The following is a 20,988-nucleotide window of genomic DNA, read 5'->3' as shown; positions in this document are numbered from 1 at the left end:
ATACAATAATACTCATGGGTATTTTCTTAATACTATACAGAAATGTTTTGTATTTTTATAAATACAGTAGCTGTAATGCTCTCTTCAGGCACACAGTCATATTAGTAACAAACTGCTGAAATACATAGTGAAGTAACTATGAAAATATTTGGTTTATAATTTAGAGCTCACAAAGCTATGGAAGTTAATTATGTATTTGTTTATTTTATGGACAGAAAAAATAACATTCAAGTACAATTACATGCTTTACTAGAAATCAAGCTTTTAAAAATATTTCTGGTTTAAGTAAATAATGAAACCCTACTGTTCACTAATAATCTTCCTGGTTAAGAAAGAGGAATGCATCAATACAGAATTACAGCTAGGAAATTAGCCTTTAAGGACTGAAAGGCTGTACAGCAGAGCCTGGTATGATCTGATAGATGTCCTTGTGTGGTAGGTAGTAGGATCCTGATGACCATTCAGATAAGCCCTATTTAAGACCTTTGCAAGCCTGCAGTGATTCTGTCTATGTGCATACTCATCTTGCAGAAAGTAAGTCCAAAACATAAAGCAGTGTAATCTTTATTTCTCTTAAAATCAGTGGAAAGCATCCCTTAATTTCAGTTTTAGAGGACTGGAGAAAAAAAAAAAACAACAACAACAAAAAAACCCTACTGAAGCCAGACTGTGAATTAGCATCTCATTTTCTAGTGGGCACCATTGGGTACATTTAACTTCGTTAGTACTGTTTGCGCTTGGTTACCCTAAAACTTAATAATAAAATTGGGAAGATGTGTAAAAGCAGATCAGTGCTGCTTCCGTTTCAAATTCTTTTTACTTTGTCTTTCCTAGTACAGCATGAGTATCATGCTCTTCTCCTGCATAGAACTGCAAATCTCCAGTTGTAGGAGGAGGGATAACAGAGTCTTGCCTCCTCTGCATTTGAAAGAAATGGATTCATCCATGGAGGTGGTTTTTTATTTAAGGATCCAGGATGTGTAATCCTCAGGACCCTTTCCTGATTTTTTTTAATTAATTTATTCCTTCCAGTTTATGAATTAAGTTTATTTCAGATAAATAAAAACAGCCTCCAACTTTTGGATTTCATTTTTTGGTATTAACAATAAAAATAGATTGAAATGTAGCTTTGTGTGGAATTCAAAGCTCAAGCCTTCTCAGTTTCTTTTCCCTTGCACAGGTTCAAAATTTTTTTCCTCATCACCTTTGGCTGTAAAGGATAAGTGCATGCTTCTGTTGAGTGGATTTCACCTCATTTGGCCAGCTTCATCCAGGTATTGATCCAAAGCATTATAGCAGAATAAGCTGCTATTATCACAACTCTTATTTACTGTATATAAAGACAGAAAGGTAAATGGGAGGAAGAGGAAGAGTCAGATGCCAATTTTATCATATAAAGTTTAAATATCCTTTGATTAGCATATTTCTTTTGTCGTTTCAAATATATCATCAGAAAATGGTTTTAATAGCAAACAAAAGCTGTTTTTCAAACATTTTATTCTGTTATCTTTGAAGCCCTAGTATTTCAATATTGAAAATGCTAAATACAGAATGTTAGCCAAAATAAATCTAATTTACTTGCATTTGTTCAATAAATAAACAGTACAAAGAGGCAAGGGATAAAAGGCTAAGCTTTTAATATACCATGAGATGATGTTTATTCTGTATTGAAGACTATCAGAAATAGTCACTCATAAATCGTTGTCAGAAGAATGTATTGTTAAACTTTTCAAGTGATCGCAGGAAATACTTTGGGTCTAAGCCCTTTCCATAACAAAACAAATTACACTCTGTAATCTCTCACCTGAGAGATTCTTTTCTTTTTTCTGATCGCAGTGTTTAGGATTTAAGTTTTGTCCAGTAGATGGCAAAAATGAGCAGAAATAATTTCTTTTAAGTCCTTTTGGTCCGGGGAGGGGAGGGGGGAGGCACAGGGGACACCGTTGCATCTTGTATTTTACCATTATGATTGAGTTATTAGGATCATGGTTTAGAGGTGAATCGTCAGGTACGCTGAAGCTGCACTAGATTGCCAAATAGGGCTGTTTTGTAGCAGGCTTGCTTATACTAATTGAGTTTCTCTAGCAAATCAGGCTCCTTGGAAAAAGGCCAAAGGCTTTTCATAATTGTATTGACAAGAAAATGAATATGATAAATGGTGTTCATTCAGCTGAGACAAGATTTATAGTTTTCCTCTGGCAAGGGATGAAGAGAAAATACTTATAATAATAGTAAAATTTGTTTTAAAGTTGTATTAGGTGATCTCTCAAAAGACTTCATTAAAATATTTCCAAATATTTTAGGCAGCTTCAGGTGTTAAGTATAGCATCTTCTCAAAGTATCCGGTAATGAAAGATGATGAAAAACATCTCACAAACAAACAAACAAAACAAAACAAAAAACCCAAAACCCTGGATATGAAAGTCATTTATTCTTCCTGAAATATTGATATGTCAAGCTGTCAATGATGATTCCAGTACCACAGCTTTGGAAAGTTTATTTGCCTTTTGTATTCATAGTATGTGGTCTCTGTAATTTGTAGGTCAGTCCTGAACATGCAGGTGTGGCCTGAAAAAAACTGTATACCAATTTGAGTAGAATCAAACCCTGTTCTTCTTAACGGTGATGATTCTTCTTACATACTGCATTCTGCTATTTACTTCAAGACTGCCTGGATAAAATGTTGAATGTTTGATCTGTTTTCTTCCATATTAGTATCAGACTGTAGTCTGAGGTCCTTGGTCTCGCAGTTGGATACGTCCATGGAGGTTCAGTTGTGAGTTCAGGATAATATCCACTTTTTTGTTACTTTCATTTAGTGTTTCTTACAGTTAGGTGGTAACCCATAGGCAATTTTTCCTGTGTTCCTCCCAGTTGATTCTCAGTATTTAATGACTTCTGTTGTCTGTAAAACAAAAAGGTTGCAATAAGAAAATGTGTTGCAAGAGTTAAGTTATTAGGTTGACTCAGAGTTGCAGTCAGCTAGATAGCACACGATGTATATGTGTGAGTGCATGAAATTGCCTATATAAAAATATCTATGGGTATAGATACATAGACACTTAAGTTTATGGACAAGTGATCTGCCATTGAGATGTTTTATCTAGTGGTCATTTAAAAGTTCCGGTTGACCTAGATACTCGGATGTCTGATCGTATGCTGCTTCAGATGTGGATCACTAGGACAAGCAAAACAATGTTTTCACCAAACTACCATTGTTACATATTTATCCAAATTCGTGTCGTATTTCTTAACACAATAAAGCCACGTGCAGCAATAAGATGGCTTGTTCAAAATGATTCTATTTTTGAAGAACTAGATTTTTAAGTTTATATGTTTTAAGGCTTCAGGATTAGGTATAAACTTCAAAGAGCCAAACAAAAAGCTGTAGAGATTGAAGTTTCCTAATCACAAGAGAAGAGGAGAATGCATTTGCTCATGAAACAGGGCTACCTGATCGGTAATCAGTTTGTAATAGCTGTTATTGCCAGTTGCATTGATTCAAACCTCAGTATCATTTTTTGCAGTCTGAATTCCTTTGAGCTTGAACTGACTGGTCAGGTTAAGTTCATAATTTAGCCAGATTCCTTGAAGCTTGTGGTTAAAAACACTTAAAAATAATATTCTGTTTAAAACCAATTTATTCCACTTTATTGGATTTATAAAAGAAATGATAAATTGCTGAAGCCTTTCTGTTCACCCTAGCTTTTATAAAATTTGACTGTAGTTTCCAGTGTTTCCTTGTCAATGAATACGGAGTCAAGTTTTTGAATTAAGATAGCTAATCGTATTGGATGTATTAGCAGCCTTTGATACTGCTGACTTACATTTTGATGGTAGGGTTTAGCTGTCAAGATACTCTGTTCACCATGAAATCTGAAAAGGCAATTGCTTGCTTTCCCATGAAATTCCACAGTGGGGCTTTGCAGCATTGCACCATCTCCCTTTTGTGTACATGGGGCTACTAGGAAGGCTAAGGAAGAGGCGTGACTTAGGAGAATTAATAGCACAGCGTAGTTCTGCACCTTACGTGACATCTGCTGCATCTTGAGAATATTGACCATCCTCTATTGAGAGTGAGCTGGATTGGAAGTCCACCTCAGAAAAAATGGAACTGGCATTAGTGAATTTTTCAAGGTATGAGATGGCATGGATCATCTATGGCCTTTGAGGATATTCTAGATAATTGGGATTTGAATTTAAATCCTGGTTTATTACTGGATAACTCTCCATGGTACATTTAACTCTAGTTTGTTTGATTTAAACATGTAAAAAACCCCATAAAGGAGCGAGAAGCAAGGTCTAAAAGTATATTTCACGTCAGCCTCTTCTGCTATATATAGTTTATGCCTGCAGTGCCTCAAGCAGCTGGCAGCAAAAATGCACAAGTCTTTAGATGCCTGAGACAGACAGCAGTAGCCAGAATGCCTTCCATCTGTCTGCACCGCGCTGTCATTCATCAGTAGTGCCATGTCTGACGGCTTTAGCCTCCACCAGAAGAGCTATATCGAACTGAGACATGACTGTGTCTACATGTCCTAGAAGCGTGTAAACCTTTATGTATTTGAGACTTTTATTTCACAATCCCATGTTGAGTGCTTGGCCTGTGTTCTGCTTTGTGAGATTCACAGTAGTTCCCTTTATTGTCTGAATAGGCAATAGCATTTTCCTAAGAATAGTCGCTATTTCTCATGTGGGTAAATAAAACAGAATTATATGACATGAAACAAAGTTAAAAATGAAAAATAACTTTATTAGTAAACAAAACCATTGACTAGATTAGCTAGATCATGTTTTAATAGCAAATTGTATAGTTAAAATCTCTTGGTTCAATATAAAAAACCCTGTTTTGTTCTTTGCCAGTCAAGCTGTGCTACCTTATTCCCATTTACCAGTCTGCATTCTTATCCAAATAAACTCTTTTTTCAGTATTTTGAGAAAACTGGGGGTCAGCTTTCTATCAAATCTTTGCACGAAATATTTTGATACAGTCAGTAACTCATAAGATTTTTATTTTTTTTCCTAAGTTACATTGCAGAGTCTACCAAACTTATTTTTTTCTGTATTGCATTCTTTGAAATCCTGCTTTAAAGGAACAGATATCTCTTGGGGGCTGATGAGCAAACAGCTTTCCTGAAAGAGTTCTCTAGAAATCTAACTTTGCTGGTCTTCCCCACACAGTTCAGCTGAATTCTCTTCTTGAATGCTCTGGAAACAACTTCATACAGTCAAATTGTTCCCAACCATTTACATAGCAAATACAATATATATGAGGTGGCACTGAAATTTGGGGCGCAGGATTTGCTAATATGTAAATCTGTGGGGTTTTTTAATTAAATTGCCATTTGTGGCTTAGGCCATTCATTAAAAATCCAAGCTCATTTTCTATATGTACTTACAGGTTAGCTTCACATGTACAAACTGCTTTCCTTTTCCTTCATTACAGCTCTAGTATATTAACTGTTTCCTACTTAACCATTAATATTTCCAAAGGATTTAGTCTTCCAAGCAGAGACTTGCTCAAATTTACAGGTTCTGGCAGCGCCTCTGTCAGAATGAGCTGCCAAGGTCTCTGTCTGGCCCACCCACCTACTGGTGTAGTACAGTTTTAGAGGAAGTTGTTTTGCAAGATGTTCATTTTATCAGTATACTCCTTAACTCCGTTTGGTGAAGATACCCTGCATACATTTCTGTTCTGCAAAGAGCTATTGAACTGTGGTACCGTGAACCTGCGTGTACAACCCCTATCTTGAAGCTGATGGCAGAATTCATGCAAAACAGGTAAGAAGCACGTGAAAATTAGGTAAGTCATGAATACTGCAATGGTATGCATTCTCTGTTCCATCTTTCTGTATTTTGCTTGTCCTCATGATGTCTGACTTTAAGACTGCTACTTTTGTGTTATGGAGCAAAATTCGCGAGCAGAACTCAGCTTTCAGTGTCATTGCATTGTTTTACCAAAATGGTAGGTGTTACAAAATCAGCTGGTAAGGGTTAATTACAGGAATATATATGAGAAACTACTGTGATTTTCTATTCAATGTTAGGGGAAGCGTATGCTTTAACCAGGGATAAATACTGACTCTGTAATTAAATATCGGAAAATTGTCTGCTGTCAAGATTTGCTGCAGGCTGAATTTTTGCCTTAAGCCAAGCAGCATACATATGTGCCTGTAAAACCACAACTCCCTTTACAGTTTCTTTTGTGACTCAACTCTTCCAGCCAAAATAGGAAAGAATGGTATCTAATCCAGCAATATTTATAATCAACATGTAGGTAACTTCTCCCATCTAAAATCTTCTCTGTGGGCTAGCCAAAGAAGCCTCAGAATGATTCTGGGAGGTGATTTCAATACTTGACATTGCAGTAGTTAGAATGAAATTCCTGGTTTACCACAAGTAACAGAACAATTTATTTGGGGAAATTATCATTACACTTGGAAATATTTAGTGTATTGCCCAAAGGAAAAAAAGATTTTTAAATGAAAAATTGATAGTGAAAGTCTCTGTGCTGGGTATCTTCATGACCAAGTAATTAGAATTTTCAGCAAAGAAGTATGTGTTCTCATCATTTCTCATTTTGCCTTGCAAATCAAACTTACAAGGAAAAAAGTTGAAATTTGAAAAAAATATTTTGTTTAACCTAGTGACAGGAAAATGGTGCCTTAAAGTTCAGACCTGGCTCCCAGTCAAATGCTAGTGTGTATGATGTGCATTTAATCCCTGAATGGCTACACGAGCCTTAAGGCAGAGTTCCCTGTTTCTTGTTTGTGGTGACTTGCTTGCTCTGACTCCCTCTTTGGTTTGTGTTGGCTAATTGTGTCTTTTATCCTGGTAGTAGTATAATAAGTTGCTGGAAAAGTTTAACCTGTTTTTATTCATGACGTAATGCACAAGCAGTATACGCTAATAGTGCTGAAACTGAAAGAGAATATTGTTAAAGCATAAACACAGAACTCTAATAACAGTAAACAAAAGCAAAGAGGAACTGGAACAATAAATCTTATGCAAAAGACAGCTCTTCAAGCTACTTTCCATATTCATGTTATTCTTCTACCTATTGCTATTCAGAAGACCTGCCTTGTTCCCTTTAGAAAACATCATCTGGGATGGTGTTTTTTCACGAGTTGTGTACTGCATTAGCTTTTACAGGTTAGAATGCATTATACAATATACTTTGACATGGTTAAAATATGTTACAGAGTCTCAGATTGTGCATTATGCCATTCTGATATTGAGATGATCTGCTGGTTTTGGGTTTTTTGTCTCTGCCAGCCATTATCATTTTGTGCATATGGAGTACACAAATGTTTTACACAAGACACATTTTATTCATTTATAAACACCCAGTTTTACTCCAGAGTTTGCAGCAAAGGACCCTGCAAATGGGGACTCAGACAACAAAAAATTGGACTTGCAGCAAAGAAAGATACCTACTGCTGTCTCTGTGATAGGGGTGATACAAGGACTCCACGTTTGATCAAAAGTGGATCACTACCACATAGGTCAGCCAGGGGATACTGGGGTTTACATCACTCAGTGATGACTCCTTTCCCTTTCAGTCCAAGTAAACACTAACGGTAAGTTTTGCTGAGGTTAGTTAGAAGCTTAAGACCTGTATTCAAAATTAACTTTTAAGTACTTAATAGTTTTCACTTAGGCTTAAACTAGGACTTAGGCTTCTTTATCACAAAGACAGATTGGAAAGATGCAGCAGGGGCTTTGGCAAGGACTGTTGGGTTTCCAGATTGGGAGCAAAGTGGTTCTTGTTGGCTTTGGTAATACATGTGCATCAGGGAGGATAACATGGTGCAATCTTCTTCAGGTCTGAATGTTCATAAAAAGCGTGTGTTACGATTTACACTCGGAGAACTGGCTTGTGATTGCCACAGATTGTATGTAGCAGAATAACCAGTGGGCATTAGTTTATTTTTAAAAGCTATACAGGTGCAGGAGGAGGGTAAAAGTCAGCCTAACTGCTTGGATTATGGAACCTTTGTAGCATTCTTCTGAACTGAGTATGGGCAGAAGATGTTCACACGTCACTGAAAGCTGTGTGTGTATTGTCTGGTCATGTTTTCTGGTTAAATTGTTTTGTCTTTTGTCATAGGTTTGTTTCTTTGGCAACATACGGAGATAACTAGAGTGCATATCATTGGACTGAAAGCTAGAATTAGTTTGTCAAATAATTGTGCTTTGTAATCAGCAAATGTTTTTTTTGTTTTAGGAATGAATCCATTGCAGTTTTCTGCTTCGATGACCATCTGAATATTTTTGCTGTTATTTTTTAGATCGCAACGTTTAAATTTTGATGTATCATCTCCAAATGGAATTCTTCTCTTCAGAGAAGCTAGTAAAATGATTTGTACGTATGGTAGGTATTCATTAATGTTTCCTCTGCAATATAATTCTTTGCCTGTCTTGTGATATAAAAATCCTGTTCATATTGCTGAGCACTGATGGATTTGTGGCATACGTAGCAGGACTGTAATGTGCTACAGCCAAGTATCATCCCTTTGTAAAGTGCAGAGCTTACGTGGCAGACCTTTGGAGCTCATTTACTTTCATAGATCAGGGTTCATTCATGTAGCGTTGTTGCTTGTATCGCTTTTTTAACTTGAATGCCTGTCTTCCAGCAACTGTAAATGTATTTCAGCGAAGATACAAGTACTCATGAGGTGTTTGATCTAGGCTACTGATTGATAGGTGTGGGTTGATTTTATGTATTCAAATTATATTCCAGCAGTTCCAAAACATAATAGGACCATAACAGCTTTACCCTAGAGCACTGTTAAAAGTATTTATAGTAAGTTGCTCCATTTTACTACTCCCACTCATGCATGCAATGCAACGCAACAGGTCTTTGACACCAGCAGTGTATATGACACTCGAACTAACTTTGTAGCTTACTATTTTGCTTTCTAAATATTTTGAAAGGAAATTACCAAGTTTTTATAGAGCAACCTTGTTTGTAGTTTGTGTAAACAGGAAGAGCGATAAATGTCCTGTTTCTTTTAAAGAAAGAAAATGGGTGCATCAGATTTGCTTTTACTGCTTTCAAGTTGCTTTGGGGGTCTGGAAACTGTGTTACACAGCTGCCTGTGTAAAAAACTTCAACTGTAATTTTGCATTTGACCTGTAGGGCATGGAAACAGTATATGCAGAATGCATAAAGCATTTATTTATGACAGAAAAAATCACACCCAAGTAACTCTCACTCCTTGCAAAAATCATTTTTCTGTTTCTTTTTCAAATATACCATATAGTAAGCAAGCATATTTTTTAGCTATGTTCTTAAGTAAATTTGTTAGAACTATTAAGCAAAATAAAAATAAGGTTGTCCATGTATGAAAAGATAAAAGGTAAACTTTTAGATTTTATTGCTCGATTTCTGTTAGCCCTTGTACTTAATTGCTGTAAGCTTTCTTTTGATGATTTAAAAAAAAAAAAAAATCACGTGTAGTCAGGATGATGCTTCAACCCTACTTGTCTTATGGTGCCTGATCCCACTGCAGTTACATTTTCCTTTTTAATTTTTTTTTTTTCAGCCAGCCTTTACCATCCTTTCTGCACTTATGAAAAACATATCATATTATTGGGCATCCATTTGTCTCAGTTGTTGGCATCAAGTTTCTACACCTTGCTGAGTAAACCACACTAGTTGGTTTCAACCTGCTTCATTCCTAATGTACACCTAAAAAACACTTTGTAAAGAAACCTTTTGCTTTCAGTTGCAGCTTTTATGGTGTGTATGTGGAGTTCATAAAATTCTCAGCCCTAAAGTATTGGTAGCTCTTGCACATAAAGACCAGACATTTTCTGGCTCCTGCTAGAATTTAATTATGCAGCGTAAAAGAAAATTTCAGGACAGTGCAGATTTAAGATTTAAAACTAAGCAGTGGAGCCATAGAGCCTGTTGAAGCCTGTGTCCAAACACCTGTTGCCCTCTTTGTTAAATTATGTGAAAGATACTTAGGGATCTGTGGCATGTATCTGGAGATGTGTGCCATAGAAAGAAGCGAAATGACAGTAAGAGCTTTCTCTCATGCTTCTCTTTCATGTCTTCCATAATTGTTTTCCTATGGAAGGATGACATTTTACTCAACGCAGGTTTAAGAGGAGAACTATTCTTAACGTCCTCCAAAGGAAATATTTTAAATGACCTATCAACTGAAAGTGGAGGAAAGACGTAGATGTGGGAAAGCCTCCACTCAATATATCTATGTGGTTTTTTTTCATTTTGCTTTTAAAACACGTTCATATTATCATCAGTGTCTGAAAGGGTCCCATCAGTGATCTTTCCACTACTTAGGTGTGACATGTAGAGGAATTGTTTAGGTTTTCTTTCCTGTGAGTGATTGGCAATATTTATTCTGGGACTGGACTCGCTGCAAACTCAACATGAAAGACCTCCCAGTGCAGTCAGCTGAACTGGCCCCTTAGAGCAGAGATTTCAAATAATCCAGCTGGCTCTGCACTGGCACAGATGGGCAGCACTGGCCTGGCCATCACCGTGGCTCAGCTGTGGGCGCTGTAATAAACATCCTAGATTAGTGCTATTTCAAACTGCTACAGCTATTTCTGAAGTGGTCACTGGCTTACACTCTGGGAAGGTTTTACTGCCCACTAGAAGTATTTCAAGATACTGCGATTAATCAGCTTTGAATAATTGCTGTTAACATTTTTAGCTTTTATTGGCAATTACTAGTTTATGAGATTTCCATTCCAGTGTACAAAGATATAACTCTTCTGGAAATGTGTTATAAGAATTCATTACTTTAGTTATGTATGATCTTTTGAACATAGAAATTCCTATAAAAATATTGATATTAAGGGATTTTGCATTAATTTCAGATGCCTTCCTGAAAATCTTAATAATAGCGCTTTTAAGGAAAACTTTAATCCATAATACTCTATGACTTTTTTTTAAGTGTATTTGTCTTTTAAGCATATGTAATCTTGGCAGACACCTGGGGAAAAATAAACAAATGAACCAAGTGATGATCATAAAATTCACTGTGGTGTTCTTGAGCAATGTTTTCAGCCCCACATTCTGAAAAACTGTGTGATTCAGTTAAAAGAATGAATACGTACATGCCTTCTAATCCTTGGGTTCAGTTTTCACGTTTTCTGCTGTACCATTATGGCAAGTAACTTAAAATTCTGAAAATAGTTGAGATTCTCACATTCAGCATGATTTTATGGCTGAAGCATTAGAGAAAAAAAGAGAAGACACACAGTAAATGTCAAGAGATGACAACAGACAGTATATGCTCATTTATCTTACCAAGTCAGCCAATTCTCTTGTATATGCCTGCAGTTTATAGTAAGCTCCTCAAAGTTGGTCAAAAAGACACTTGAAACTCGAGATAGATTTGATTGAAATCTATACAATAATAATTGCCTTTTTAAACTGAGAGAAACACAAAGTGATGACATGAGACGCGGGGCGGGGGGGGGGGGGCAGGAATAGAGGCAAACATCTCTTTCTTTCATCACACTGTCCTTGTGGGAAGATCCTTCCTTTCAGTCTCAGTTTCAGTTAATCCATTGACCGATTGGGTTGCCATAAACTGCCCAGCCCCCTCTCATCCCTGAGAAGTTCTTCTTTCCATCACCTGAGACCTGCTTGTCTTTGCTCCTCTTGGCAGTCCCCGTTGGAACAGCAGGCTTCCAACTCCGCTTGTTACCTCTCACCTCTCCTCCTTGCCATGCCCTTGACAGTAAGAGTTTCCTTCCCATAGCTCAGCAGCTCTCCGGGGAAAGACTTGGTCCCTCTCCTGCAGACAGCGTAGCCTAGGCTGGTTGCTTCTCTTTCTTCGAAGAACATACTATACAAACAATAAATGAAAATACGGCTTAATTGTATTGTACTTCCATTGGTAAGTGAAATTTAAATTTGTTTTAGAACAGGGTTTTTCTTTCTTCTCTCACATGTAACGATATACAGAAAATGCTAGTAGAAGTATTATTTTCAGAAATTTCACCTGCACCAAATTAAACACGAAAATTTCCAGTTGTGACTTAGGTCCGCTGGGAGTCTTCTTGCTATAAAAATGTGATCTGAAATATGTCTCTGTCCAGTCAACACTTAGACAAGGAATTAGTAACTGTAGGGAGGTGGCATCAGGTGAATCTTTTCACCAATATCAGAGCACAGTGCACTGGTGATTATTGACATAATGTTGACTTTTTTCCTGTGTCTGGACTACACCGATCAAGGCAGTTTTGGATAACACACAGATACTTTGCAAATATGGCCTTCAGGTGATGAAAATCATCTAGAACTTATATGTGGACTTGTTTTGTGTAAACCCTGTACTGTTGTTTAGATGGGAATAACATTGAAACAAACATTTGGTAACCTAGCATGTCGCTTTCTTTCCGTCTTCAATTTTACCAAAGTTTGTGATGTCCATTTATGTCTGAATGGTACCTCCATTTACTATCTAAATGTACTGTAAGATCTGTGCTTGGGCTAAAAAGAAAAGGGGGAAGAAAAGGGTGGAACTGTGTTTCTGGGGTGTGAATGTATGTGAATGCTTGTGAGTATGGATGCCGAAATCTCTTTTCTAGGCTAAAGCATATACTCTTTTCCTTTCTAGACTGGCATATAGAGATTTCATATGTTTGAGTGCAAAGCAGAAAAAATCCAAAATGCCTATTTTTAAGATGCACTAAGCATCTTCAGTTGTCAGTGAATAAAATTTGAGTTCTTTGTAGTTTTGAAAATAAGTACCTCAGCAAAGTGTTTAATTCTGCTTAACAGATCCAGCTTTGCGATTAGGGTAGTACTAGTGTGTCCTCTCCTTCTCATTTATCACTGATACAGTGCTGAAGACAACTCTAAGATGTCTTTACAAATGCTATATATTCAAAAGACGTAAAGCCTGGCGTAGGATGCAAAAAGCACTTAGATAGTCAATTATCCTTGTTAGGACTCTGCAGCTGCTTGGCAAGGGGTGTTGTGTCTTGTCCATTATGGCTAGAGCCAGTCTGACTGAGTGATAGAGTGATTTAAAATAAACAACTGAGAGGAGAAAATTGAAACGAGTTGGAATAGTATAGTCCACCATTCTTCATCTCCAATATATTTCACTTTTAATTCTGTATGTACAAGTCTCCTTACTATGTGTTTTTGAACTCCCAGTTGTATAGGAATGATGTTTCAATGCATCTTGGGACCATCTATTTTAGTTTTGTAGTTTCTTTACATTTTAGTAAACCTCTTCCCTTTCATTATAGGAGACTGACCTAAAAATAATATTTTCAATATGCTGTTTTTATTTATCTACATTCTGTCATGATATACTTTGATGTAAGTTTTTAATTTTGCTTCAGCTTTCAGCTGTTGTAGCGGTTACTGCTCAAGGTCAGCAATGAGGTTAGCCACAGTAGCACAAAACAATTTCCTGTTCTCACAGCCCAGGTAGCATTTGGATGTGGATTAAATTTTACCACATTTTCCAGTAGCCAGACACAATTATTTCTAATGAGCTTTAAATTGCTTCCAGAACATGTATTTCAAAACTTAGTGTGGTGATCCATTCAGTGCCAGCAACTTCATAAGATAACAGTTCTTCTTCAAAATTTTGGTTAAACTGATTCTTGCTGTATAACAGGTATTTCTAATCAGCAGCTTAGCTTCAAAGTGGAGTGCTCGCTGGTCTCAGCTGCCGTTGGTCTGCTCTCCTCTCCTCTCTTTTGTGATAGTTGTTCCAGAATATCCTGCTCTTCATTACTGACTCAGATTTCATAATCAGTTTCTTTTGGCAAATTTATCTTGGCGCTATGCATGCTCGTTGTGCTGATTTGAGAGGTTTTATGCATGTTTTGTTGTTGTGTAAGCTCTAAAAAATGAGTTTTTGAAGCTCGCTCTCATCTTTGATTCATGGTTTCCTTTTTGTTTTGTATATATGGCCACTTCTTTATACTGCCCTAGCATTCTGAATGCCTGGAAAGCATACATTCAAAACCATCTTTATGGGGCAGTGGTGAATAATAAAAATAGGAAAGGGGAAAAGGCAAAAAACACTTTTTCTCTATAAACGTGATAAATTTTCACAACCTTTGTTTAATCTCACCAGAGTCTTTTTTTTTTAATCTTCATCTAATTCACACATGTTAAAACATGATTTAGTTGTATTATTATACATAACGCTTATTGGACTGAAATCTGGAACAAGCCCTGCTTAAATGAAACTCAGCCATAAGGAAATCATTTTTGTATTATAGCTTCTACTGTAAAAGCAATTAAGGAGGAGAACTGAAAGGGAAGCTGCCTGTCCTGACATGCTCCCGCATCTAGGAGGGAGTGAGGGAATGAGCTGTGCAAAGAGCTCTGGTGCATATTGCCTGTGGGATTCTGAGGCATGGTGATGTTATCTTCGGTCAGAGCATCCCAGTTTGTTTTTTTGCTGGCTTTGTATTTCCCCTCTGCATACACACACTTTTTTCTTCCAGCTCCTTTGTTTATGTACTAAGGAGTCTTTCGGTAATTAAATGCTTCAATTGTCAGCCAAATGCAGGCCCTTATTTCCTATCGAGCAGTTTCACCCAATATCTTTAAAAATCCTTTTCTTATTCCTGTCAGAATTTTGTATCACCTCTGAGGCTCAGAGTGTTTATAATTTTTCTAAGTGACATTGCTGTCAAATGCAGAGCAAAAAGTTGTATTAAAGGAAGTTATTGAGAATTTTGAAAGTCAGTATATTTTAAGATTGTGTCATACAATTTTTCCCACATTAAGAAGAAATTGGTGCAAGTTGGATTTTTTTTTCATTTGATTTTTAACTCAGTAGTAACACTGAAACTTCACTGATTAGTCTTTACAGAGTTTTCATTTTGACAGGAGCTATGAATTTCAAACACAATTTTTGAATTGAGCATGTCAAAGGTCACTTTTCTGTTGATTTAATTTCTTTAAATTGTTTCTTTTAACAATAGGAGTTTATAAAATTGTATTTTGGTCCTCCACCACAGGGATTATAAATGTAAGCATATCCTCAGTAGCTGAAGAGTTGTTCTTGACCTGATTCCAAGTACCTCAGTAAATTAGTTTATGTTCAGTAGTATCCATAGTGTGTAAAAATATTCCCCTGAAGCTCCTGCTAAATGTTACAAGTAGATCATTCTTTTTTTATCTAGTCAGGCATAGCACCGTACTTCATATTTTTTTCAATAACTAATGCTAAAACACTAGTCTTTGTTCTAGCACTGCATCCCTTGAATCATAGGCTGATGGCTTGGGGCGTTGGTAACAGGCACCGCGTGGTCTTTCACCTCTGCTGCTAATTTGAAATCAGCTGTTCCCACTCTTAGGCCCTTTTAAAATGAGTCCATGAACACAGAACAGTTCTCTGTGGACTCTGTCCAGTTGCAAAAAGCAGCTTTTAATCTTGCACTAGACCCAAATTCTTCTCAGTGTTTCCGTGAGAAGGGATAGGCACCGAATTCCTCTTCTGCCATGCCTGCCCCGGGGTGAGGCGGTGTGAGGAAGCAGGGGTTTTGCCTTCCTGTATTGAATGCTTTATGTTGATCAGTGGATTTAAAGTTTTAATTATGGGGTGATTTTTTTTGTGAAGTAATAAAAATGATAGAAGATCAGCACTAGTGGATACCTCCTAAAATTCATGTTCTCAGGCAAAGGGATTCCTAGGGTTTTTCCAACTTCTTTCCTCATCATCCAGTTTTTCCATCGACTTCCAATTAATTTCCATATTAAGTACATAATTGCCTTGTTGACAACTACTAAGCTCTTTCCATCTGTTGTTGCATATTACACTGAGTACTTCAAGGACCTAGGATTGCACGATGTCGTGCTTGGACAGCTCGCCTATAAACTCAAGGCTGTTACTTTCTTGGATCCAAAACTTTGTCTTTGCTTATTTCTGAAGCCATATATATATTTGTGTTATTAAAGTTGAGATTTTCAGCAGAGAATTTAATAGTGCAGAAGATCAGATAAGGTTAGTTTACAGAACACTTAACATTCTGTCTTGTTTTTGCCCTAAGAATTATACACTGTTTACATAGTGGCTTTCAAAAACAGTGTGCACCTTCCCACTTTACCTCACAGACAGAATTTTGTATTTTATTGTATTTTATTCACAGAATTTGAAATTCACTGATCTTCTCAGTAACTAGACTAGGTCTTGTCAAAAAGATTAATGCTAATTAAAATGACCTGGCTGGGATATCTCAAATGGGGCACCATAGGAAGCTAAATGGAGTTTATCTTTGATTTTATGTAAATGCAATTTCTCTGTAATGTAAAGTATTACAATAAATTAATATCCCGGTACACTAGAAGACATTTTTCTTTTTCTGCTATGTTTACTTTTCAAAGAGGATCTTTTGCATAATGGTCATTTTTAGGATAACAGAAATTCAACACCATTTGGAATTAATTTCTATGTGGTAGCAGTCACTGGAATTGTACCCTCTTCTCCAGTTACGCTGTGTTCATGACTACAGCATTTGGGCTAGTACAGGCGCTCATATGACCATTTACAGTATCAAAACCATTCTGTGTTTTCATTCATAAAGATATTTTTTTAATTAAGCGGGCTTGATTTTGATTGTAAGTGACCATCTTTCCCAGATAAATATTTGATTCTTCTCCCTTCCATAATTCTAGTGACACCATTCCAGCTTCTTACAGACCCCAGTTACTACTTCTAAGCAATCCCTGATTGTACTCCCAGTCTTTTTTTGTAAATCTACTTTTCCTTTACAACCTAATGGATAACTTGTCTTGTACTTGTCTTGAACTGGTGAACAACATCAATGTTTTAAACAGTAACTTACGCCTTTTCTTCTTTGCGTCAAATGATACCAAGTGGGTGATACTTCGATGTGTTGGGTGTTTAGAAACAAGGTTTTCCCCCTCATTTTTCTAATTATATGATGTAAACTCCTCATTGTCAGTAATCAATAGCATTAAGAGAAAGAATTAAAACAAGGCAGGTTATCTGATTTGCAGGTGGAAATTTGTGTGGGTAGAAAGGAGAGCTGTGTACAGACAGACCTAGTTTAATATTAGGCCTCGATACGTATTATCCAGTGCTACGCAGTCTGTGAGATCTCTGTCATCTCAGGCAAATTTTTAGGGGCATTTTTTAATTGCCTATTATAAAAGCAAGACGGAGTTTCATAACTACCTCTCTCAAGTGGCAGGGTTTGGAATTGTGAATAGTTAACGTCCAGTTCGCTCAATGCTCCTTGATCCAAGTTGTCATCATAGCCATGACAGCTAGGTTAGACACTGACAGCAGCCAAGCCGAGCATCTGATCTGTAGACTATTGTGCTTTTATTTGTAGGAATACTTTTAAAAATGTACAGTTTTGTGTTATTTTCCTGTAGTTAAAATGACCAAGAATGATGAGTAATAACAAAGTGAAGACCTGGCACTTGGGTTTTGTGCAGGCCAAGCTTGTCAAGGTCAACATCAGATGGGGTCAACCTAGTAAGGCTACTTCATGGTAGAACTGAAGTACTTAATCTTTGCTGTGTTCATTCTACTGTTTTAGCTCACCTTCATTAATTACTTCAGGTTAAAAAAAAATTTGTCATGAAGACAAACTAACTACAGGGTGCTGTGAAGATGAGCATTAATTAGAAAACTTGGTAATGAGGCCTTGTGAATAATTAGATTTGTACAGAGGATTGCAGCGGGATCTACTGCGCTGCTACACAGTGGATCCAAAAGTCACTATTGCCTGTTAATAGCAACAGCAAATATTTACCGTTAGCTGTTATTTTTACATTATAAACATGGAGTTTAATTAAAAAGTCATTCCCATCTGTGACTGGTAAAATAGAGGCTTTTGTAATGGACATATTTGTTTTCTGAGGGATATATTTAGTGTGTGTATACATCAGCAGCCATCCCCAGAGACCGTCATGGTAATGGATCAAAACCAGGCTTTGCTGCAGCATGAGAAACTATAAAACCATGTGTTGCAACGCTGTTCAGATTAAGGAATTAATGCTGATAGACCCAGTCATGGTCTGGCTGTACATCAATGATGGGAATTCCATAGCTTATATTTTAAATTTTGCATAGTAATTCCTTAGTGGCTTTTAAGATCTAGTCATGCTTACTTAACAGATCTTTTTCATCAAATGCAGAAACAATTTTTCTTCCAAATAGTAATGAAAATAAAGAAAAAAAAATTTAGATAGTGCCATCAAAATATTTTAGATTTGCAGCTGCTTATATAAGTTTCTTTCTTTCTTTCTTTCTTTTTATGAAAACAGGTAATCAGATCCTCTCTCTTGGGACTTTGTCAAAAGATCAGGTTTATCCGTTGAAACTCAAGGGCATTTCCATCTGTTACTCTGCACTCAAATCTGCCTTATGTGGAAATTATGTCAGCTTTGGCGTCTTCAAGTTGTACGGGGACAACCACTTTGACAATGTACTTCAGGCCTTTGTCAAAATGCTGCTTTCAGTATCCCACAGTGACTTGCTAGTAAGCAATTACTCATCTTGGGAGTCTTTACGTGAAATATGAAATAACACCACCACAGGCTTTGTATTGTTATAATGAGACAGAGGGATCTAGAACAGCTCAAATGCAGTTTTCAGTTCAATTGCTTGAATTTATTTATATAGTGACATCTAAAATACAGGTATGACTGAACTGCCATGTGAAATGGGAGCTTTTCCAGAATTTTCACTAGGCTTGTCGTGAAAGAGAGAAATGCAAAATTTTTTCCTTTCTATACTTGCAAACCCATTTAGGTTGCCTGCACGCACTGTAAAACTTCCTCACATATTCAGCCACTCTGCAATTAGTTTCAATCTGTAAATTGTCACTGTGTATTCCCCATAATATTTAAAACTTTGGTTTTAAAGTATACCATGTTCCCACTTCTCCGTGGGAAAGCAACAGATCTTGCACAATATCAGCCAAAATTTGAACTGTGACATTTTGTTCATGACATTTCAATTCAGAACTGTCATCTTCTTGCAGGAAGGGACAAATTCAGGATAGTTAAGTATAGTTAATACCCAGATTTATGCTTGCCACATAAAGAAAGTCCTTGGAACTGAAAAGTTGCTCTCAGTTAAAATTGGTGTATTGGTTGTATAGTAAAGTGTGCATATTTGGCACATTCCTAGCCATCCAACAATAAATGCCCTAAATAGGAGTCCTTAAGAGTAAGATGCTGATTGGGCCAATGGGTTCAAGCAAGTGCCTTTGCCTGAGCAGAGCCTGTTACAGGACCTCATCTAAGCACAAAAAAAAGTCCATCTCTCAGATGATTTGGGGAAATCTGTGCTAAATCTTAGGCAGATTTCCTGCAGAAGGTAAGACACGGGCCGTAATCCTGTCAAACTGACACCCTGGACAGAATGCTATACTGCTTTTACTAGACTGATAGCTGTGTAGAATGACAAAGCATGATAGCATTATTGTATTACCCTGAGCTTATTTTAAACTAATAGCGAGTTTATATCCTATGGTAAAGTTGAAAAGTTGAAATCTACTGAAGATGAGAAAATATTTTGCCTCTATAAATACTCTGATTTAATGGCTAAATTAGAAACTGTAAGATCATTCCTCTATCATCTGTTAATGTTGTTAATATTAGTCAATGGTAATATCTATACTTTCTATGAATGTGTACTCTTTTTTTCAGCAATATCGAAAACTAAGCCAGTCTTACTACCCGCTTTTGGAGTGTCTGACCCAAGATCACATGAGTTTCATTACCAGTTTAGAACCTCGCGTCCTAATCTATATTCTTACCTCAATATCTGAAGGACTTACTGCAGTAGGTAAGAATTAATTATACTCGGCTAAAGAAAGAATTCAAGTATTTAGCCATCTAGGATTTTCAAAGAAGCACATTCATTTGTATCTTAAAAAAAAATTAATATCAAGAGATAGTGGAAGATGCTGGCTTTTGAACGTTTTAAGAATGTGACCATTTCGGTTAATGGAGCTAAGTTCTTTTAAACATCTAACCTGTACGTTTTTACAGATAGTATTTTTAAATTGTCTTTTCTTACAGGCCAGAATTGTTAAAATTATTAATGTGCCTCTGCTAGGATTGTACTGAAAATTCAAGCATTTGTTATTCAGAACTAAAATGTATTAATATGTGTACAGGAGTCTGTGGGGTTTTGTTTTTATTTGATCAACATAGCTGTTGTATAAATAATGCTTGTTCTGCACAGCTGTGATATGATTTGAGAAATTTAAAGGTATCTTTATCCATGGAAGAAAGAAACTAGTTATTCAGTACTTCCTGAATAGAGGAGAATCAGTGCAACAGAAGCGTACTTGGAGTAACAATAAAAATACAGCAGTCTGATTGCAGTTCATTTCATTCTCTTCCACGGTTTAATTTATGCTTTTTAACCAGATGACTGTCCAAACATTTGGGGTTTGGGCAGGGGGGAGGCGTGGAGGGTTGGTAGCCTAAAGTCATTTGGAATATGGAGAAGGAGACTGAGCATTTGGGGAAAGAAAAAATAAATCACGCAGTTACACTCTGATTGCCTAGGAATACCATGCATTTATATAGTTTTTGACTGAGAAGCTGTTCAAAACCTTACAGTCATATTTATTGATTAGGGTGGTTATTAAGGAACAAAAAATAGGAACGTATAATGTTAATGTGTCTAGATGTTACTCTATAATAGCTGGTGTTTCTCATTACCGCCAAGTGTCAGTCAAGCCCCATAGGAATGCATGAATGCACCGAGACTCACAAAGCATTTGCTATGTTAAACACATTCAGCAGTTTTTGCTGCAAGAGGGGGGACCACTCTTAGAGAGAAAATGGGTAGTGAATAGCTAAGCAACAGTAGTAAAGAAGTATTCAGGTCATTTTATTATATAGTGCTGAAATCCATCTTCTCCCAGATATTTTGAGTGCTTTGTCACCTGTAATGATGGTACAGCAGTTTCTGCCTATAGGCTGGTTCTGCTGGGAATCTGCCTGTTGATCGTTTGGAAATGGATGTATCG

The 20,988-nt window shown here is 36.7% G+C and overlaps 1 protein-coding gene across 3 annotated transcripts in view; it reads left to right on the top strand.

Annotated features, from left to right (window-relative positions):
- The window catches only part of RANBP17 (RAN binding protein 17), a 164,465-nt gene that overhangs the window by 113,040 nt on the left and 30,437 nt on the right, over positions 1–20,988 (top strand). For 2 of the 3 annotated variants that reach the window (XM_029997948.2, XM_041119321.1), the window contains exons 21-24: positions 5,674–5,781; positions 8,292–8,374; positions 18,263–18,477; positions 19,652–19,790. In XM_029997948.2, the coding sequence (XP_029853808.1) occupies positions 5,674–5,781; positions 8,292–8,374; positions 18,263–18,477; positions 19,652–19,790 (545 nt within the window). The remainder of the gene's footprint in view (positions 1–5,673; positions 5,782–8,291; positions 8,375–18,262; positions 18,478–19,651; positions 19,791–20,988) is intronic. The other variant, XM_041119320.1, reaches the window with a different exon arrangement.

This window comes from Aquila chrysaetos, chromosome 22 (assembly GCF_900496995.4).
Source record: "Aquila chrysaetos chrysaetos chromosome 22, bAquChr1.4, whole genome shotgun sequence".
Lineage (NCBI taxonomy): Eukaryota > Metazoa > Chordata > Aves > Accipitriformes > Accipitridae > Aquila > Aquila chrysaetos.
The sequence above is the reverse complement of the archived record's forward strand: the minus strand, read 5'-3'. Positions and strand labels throughout refer to the sequence as shown.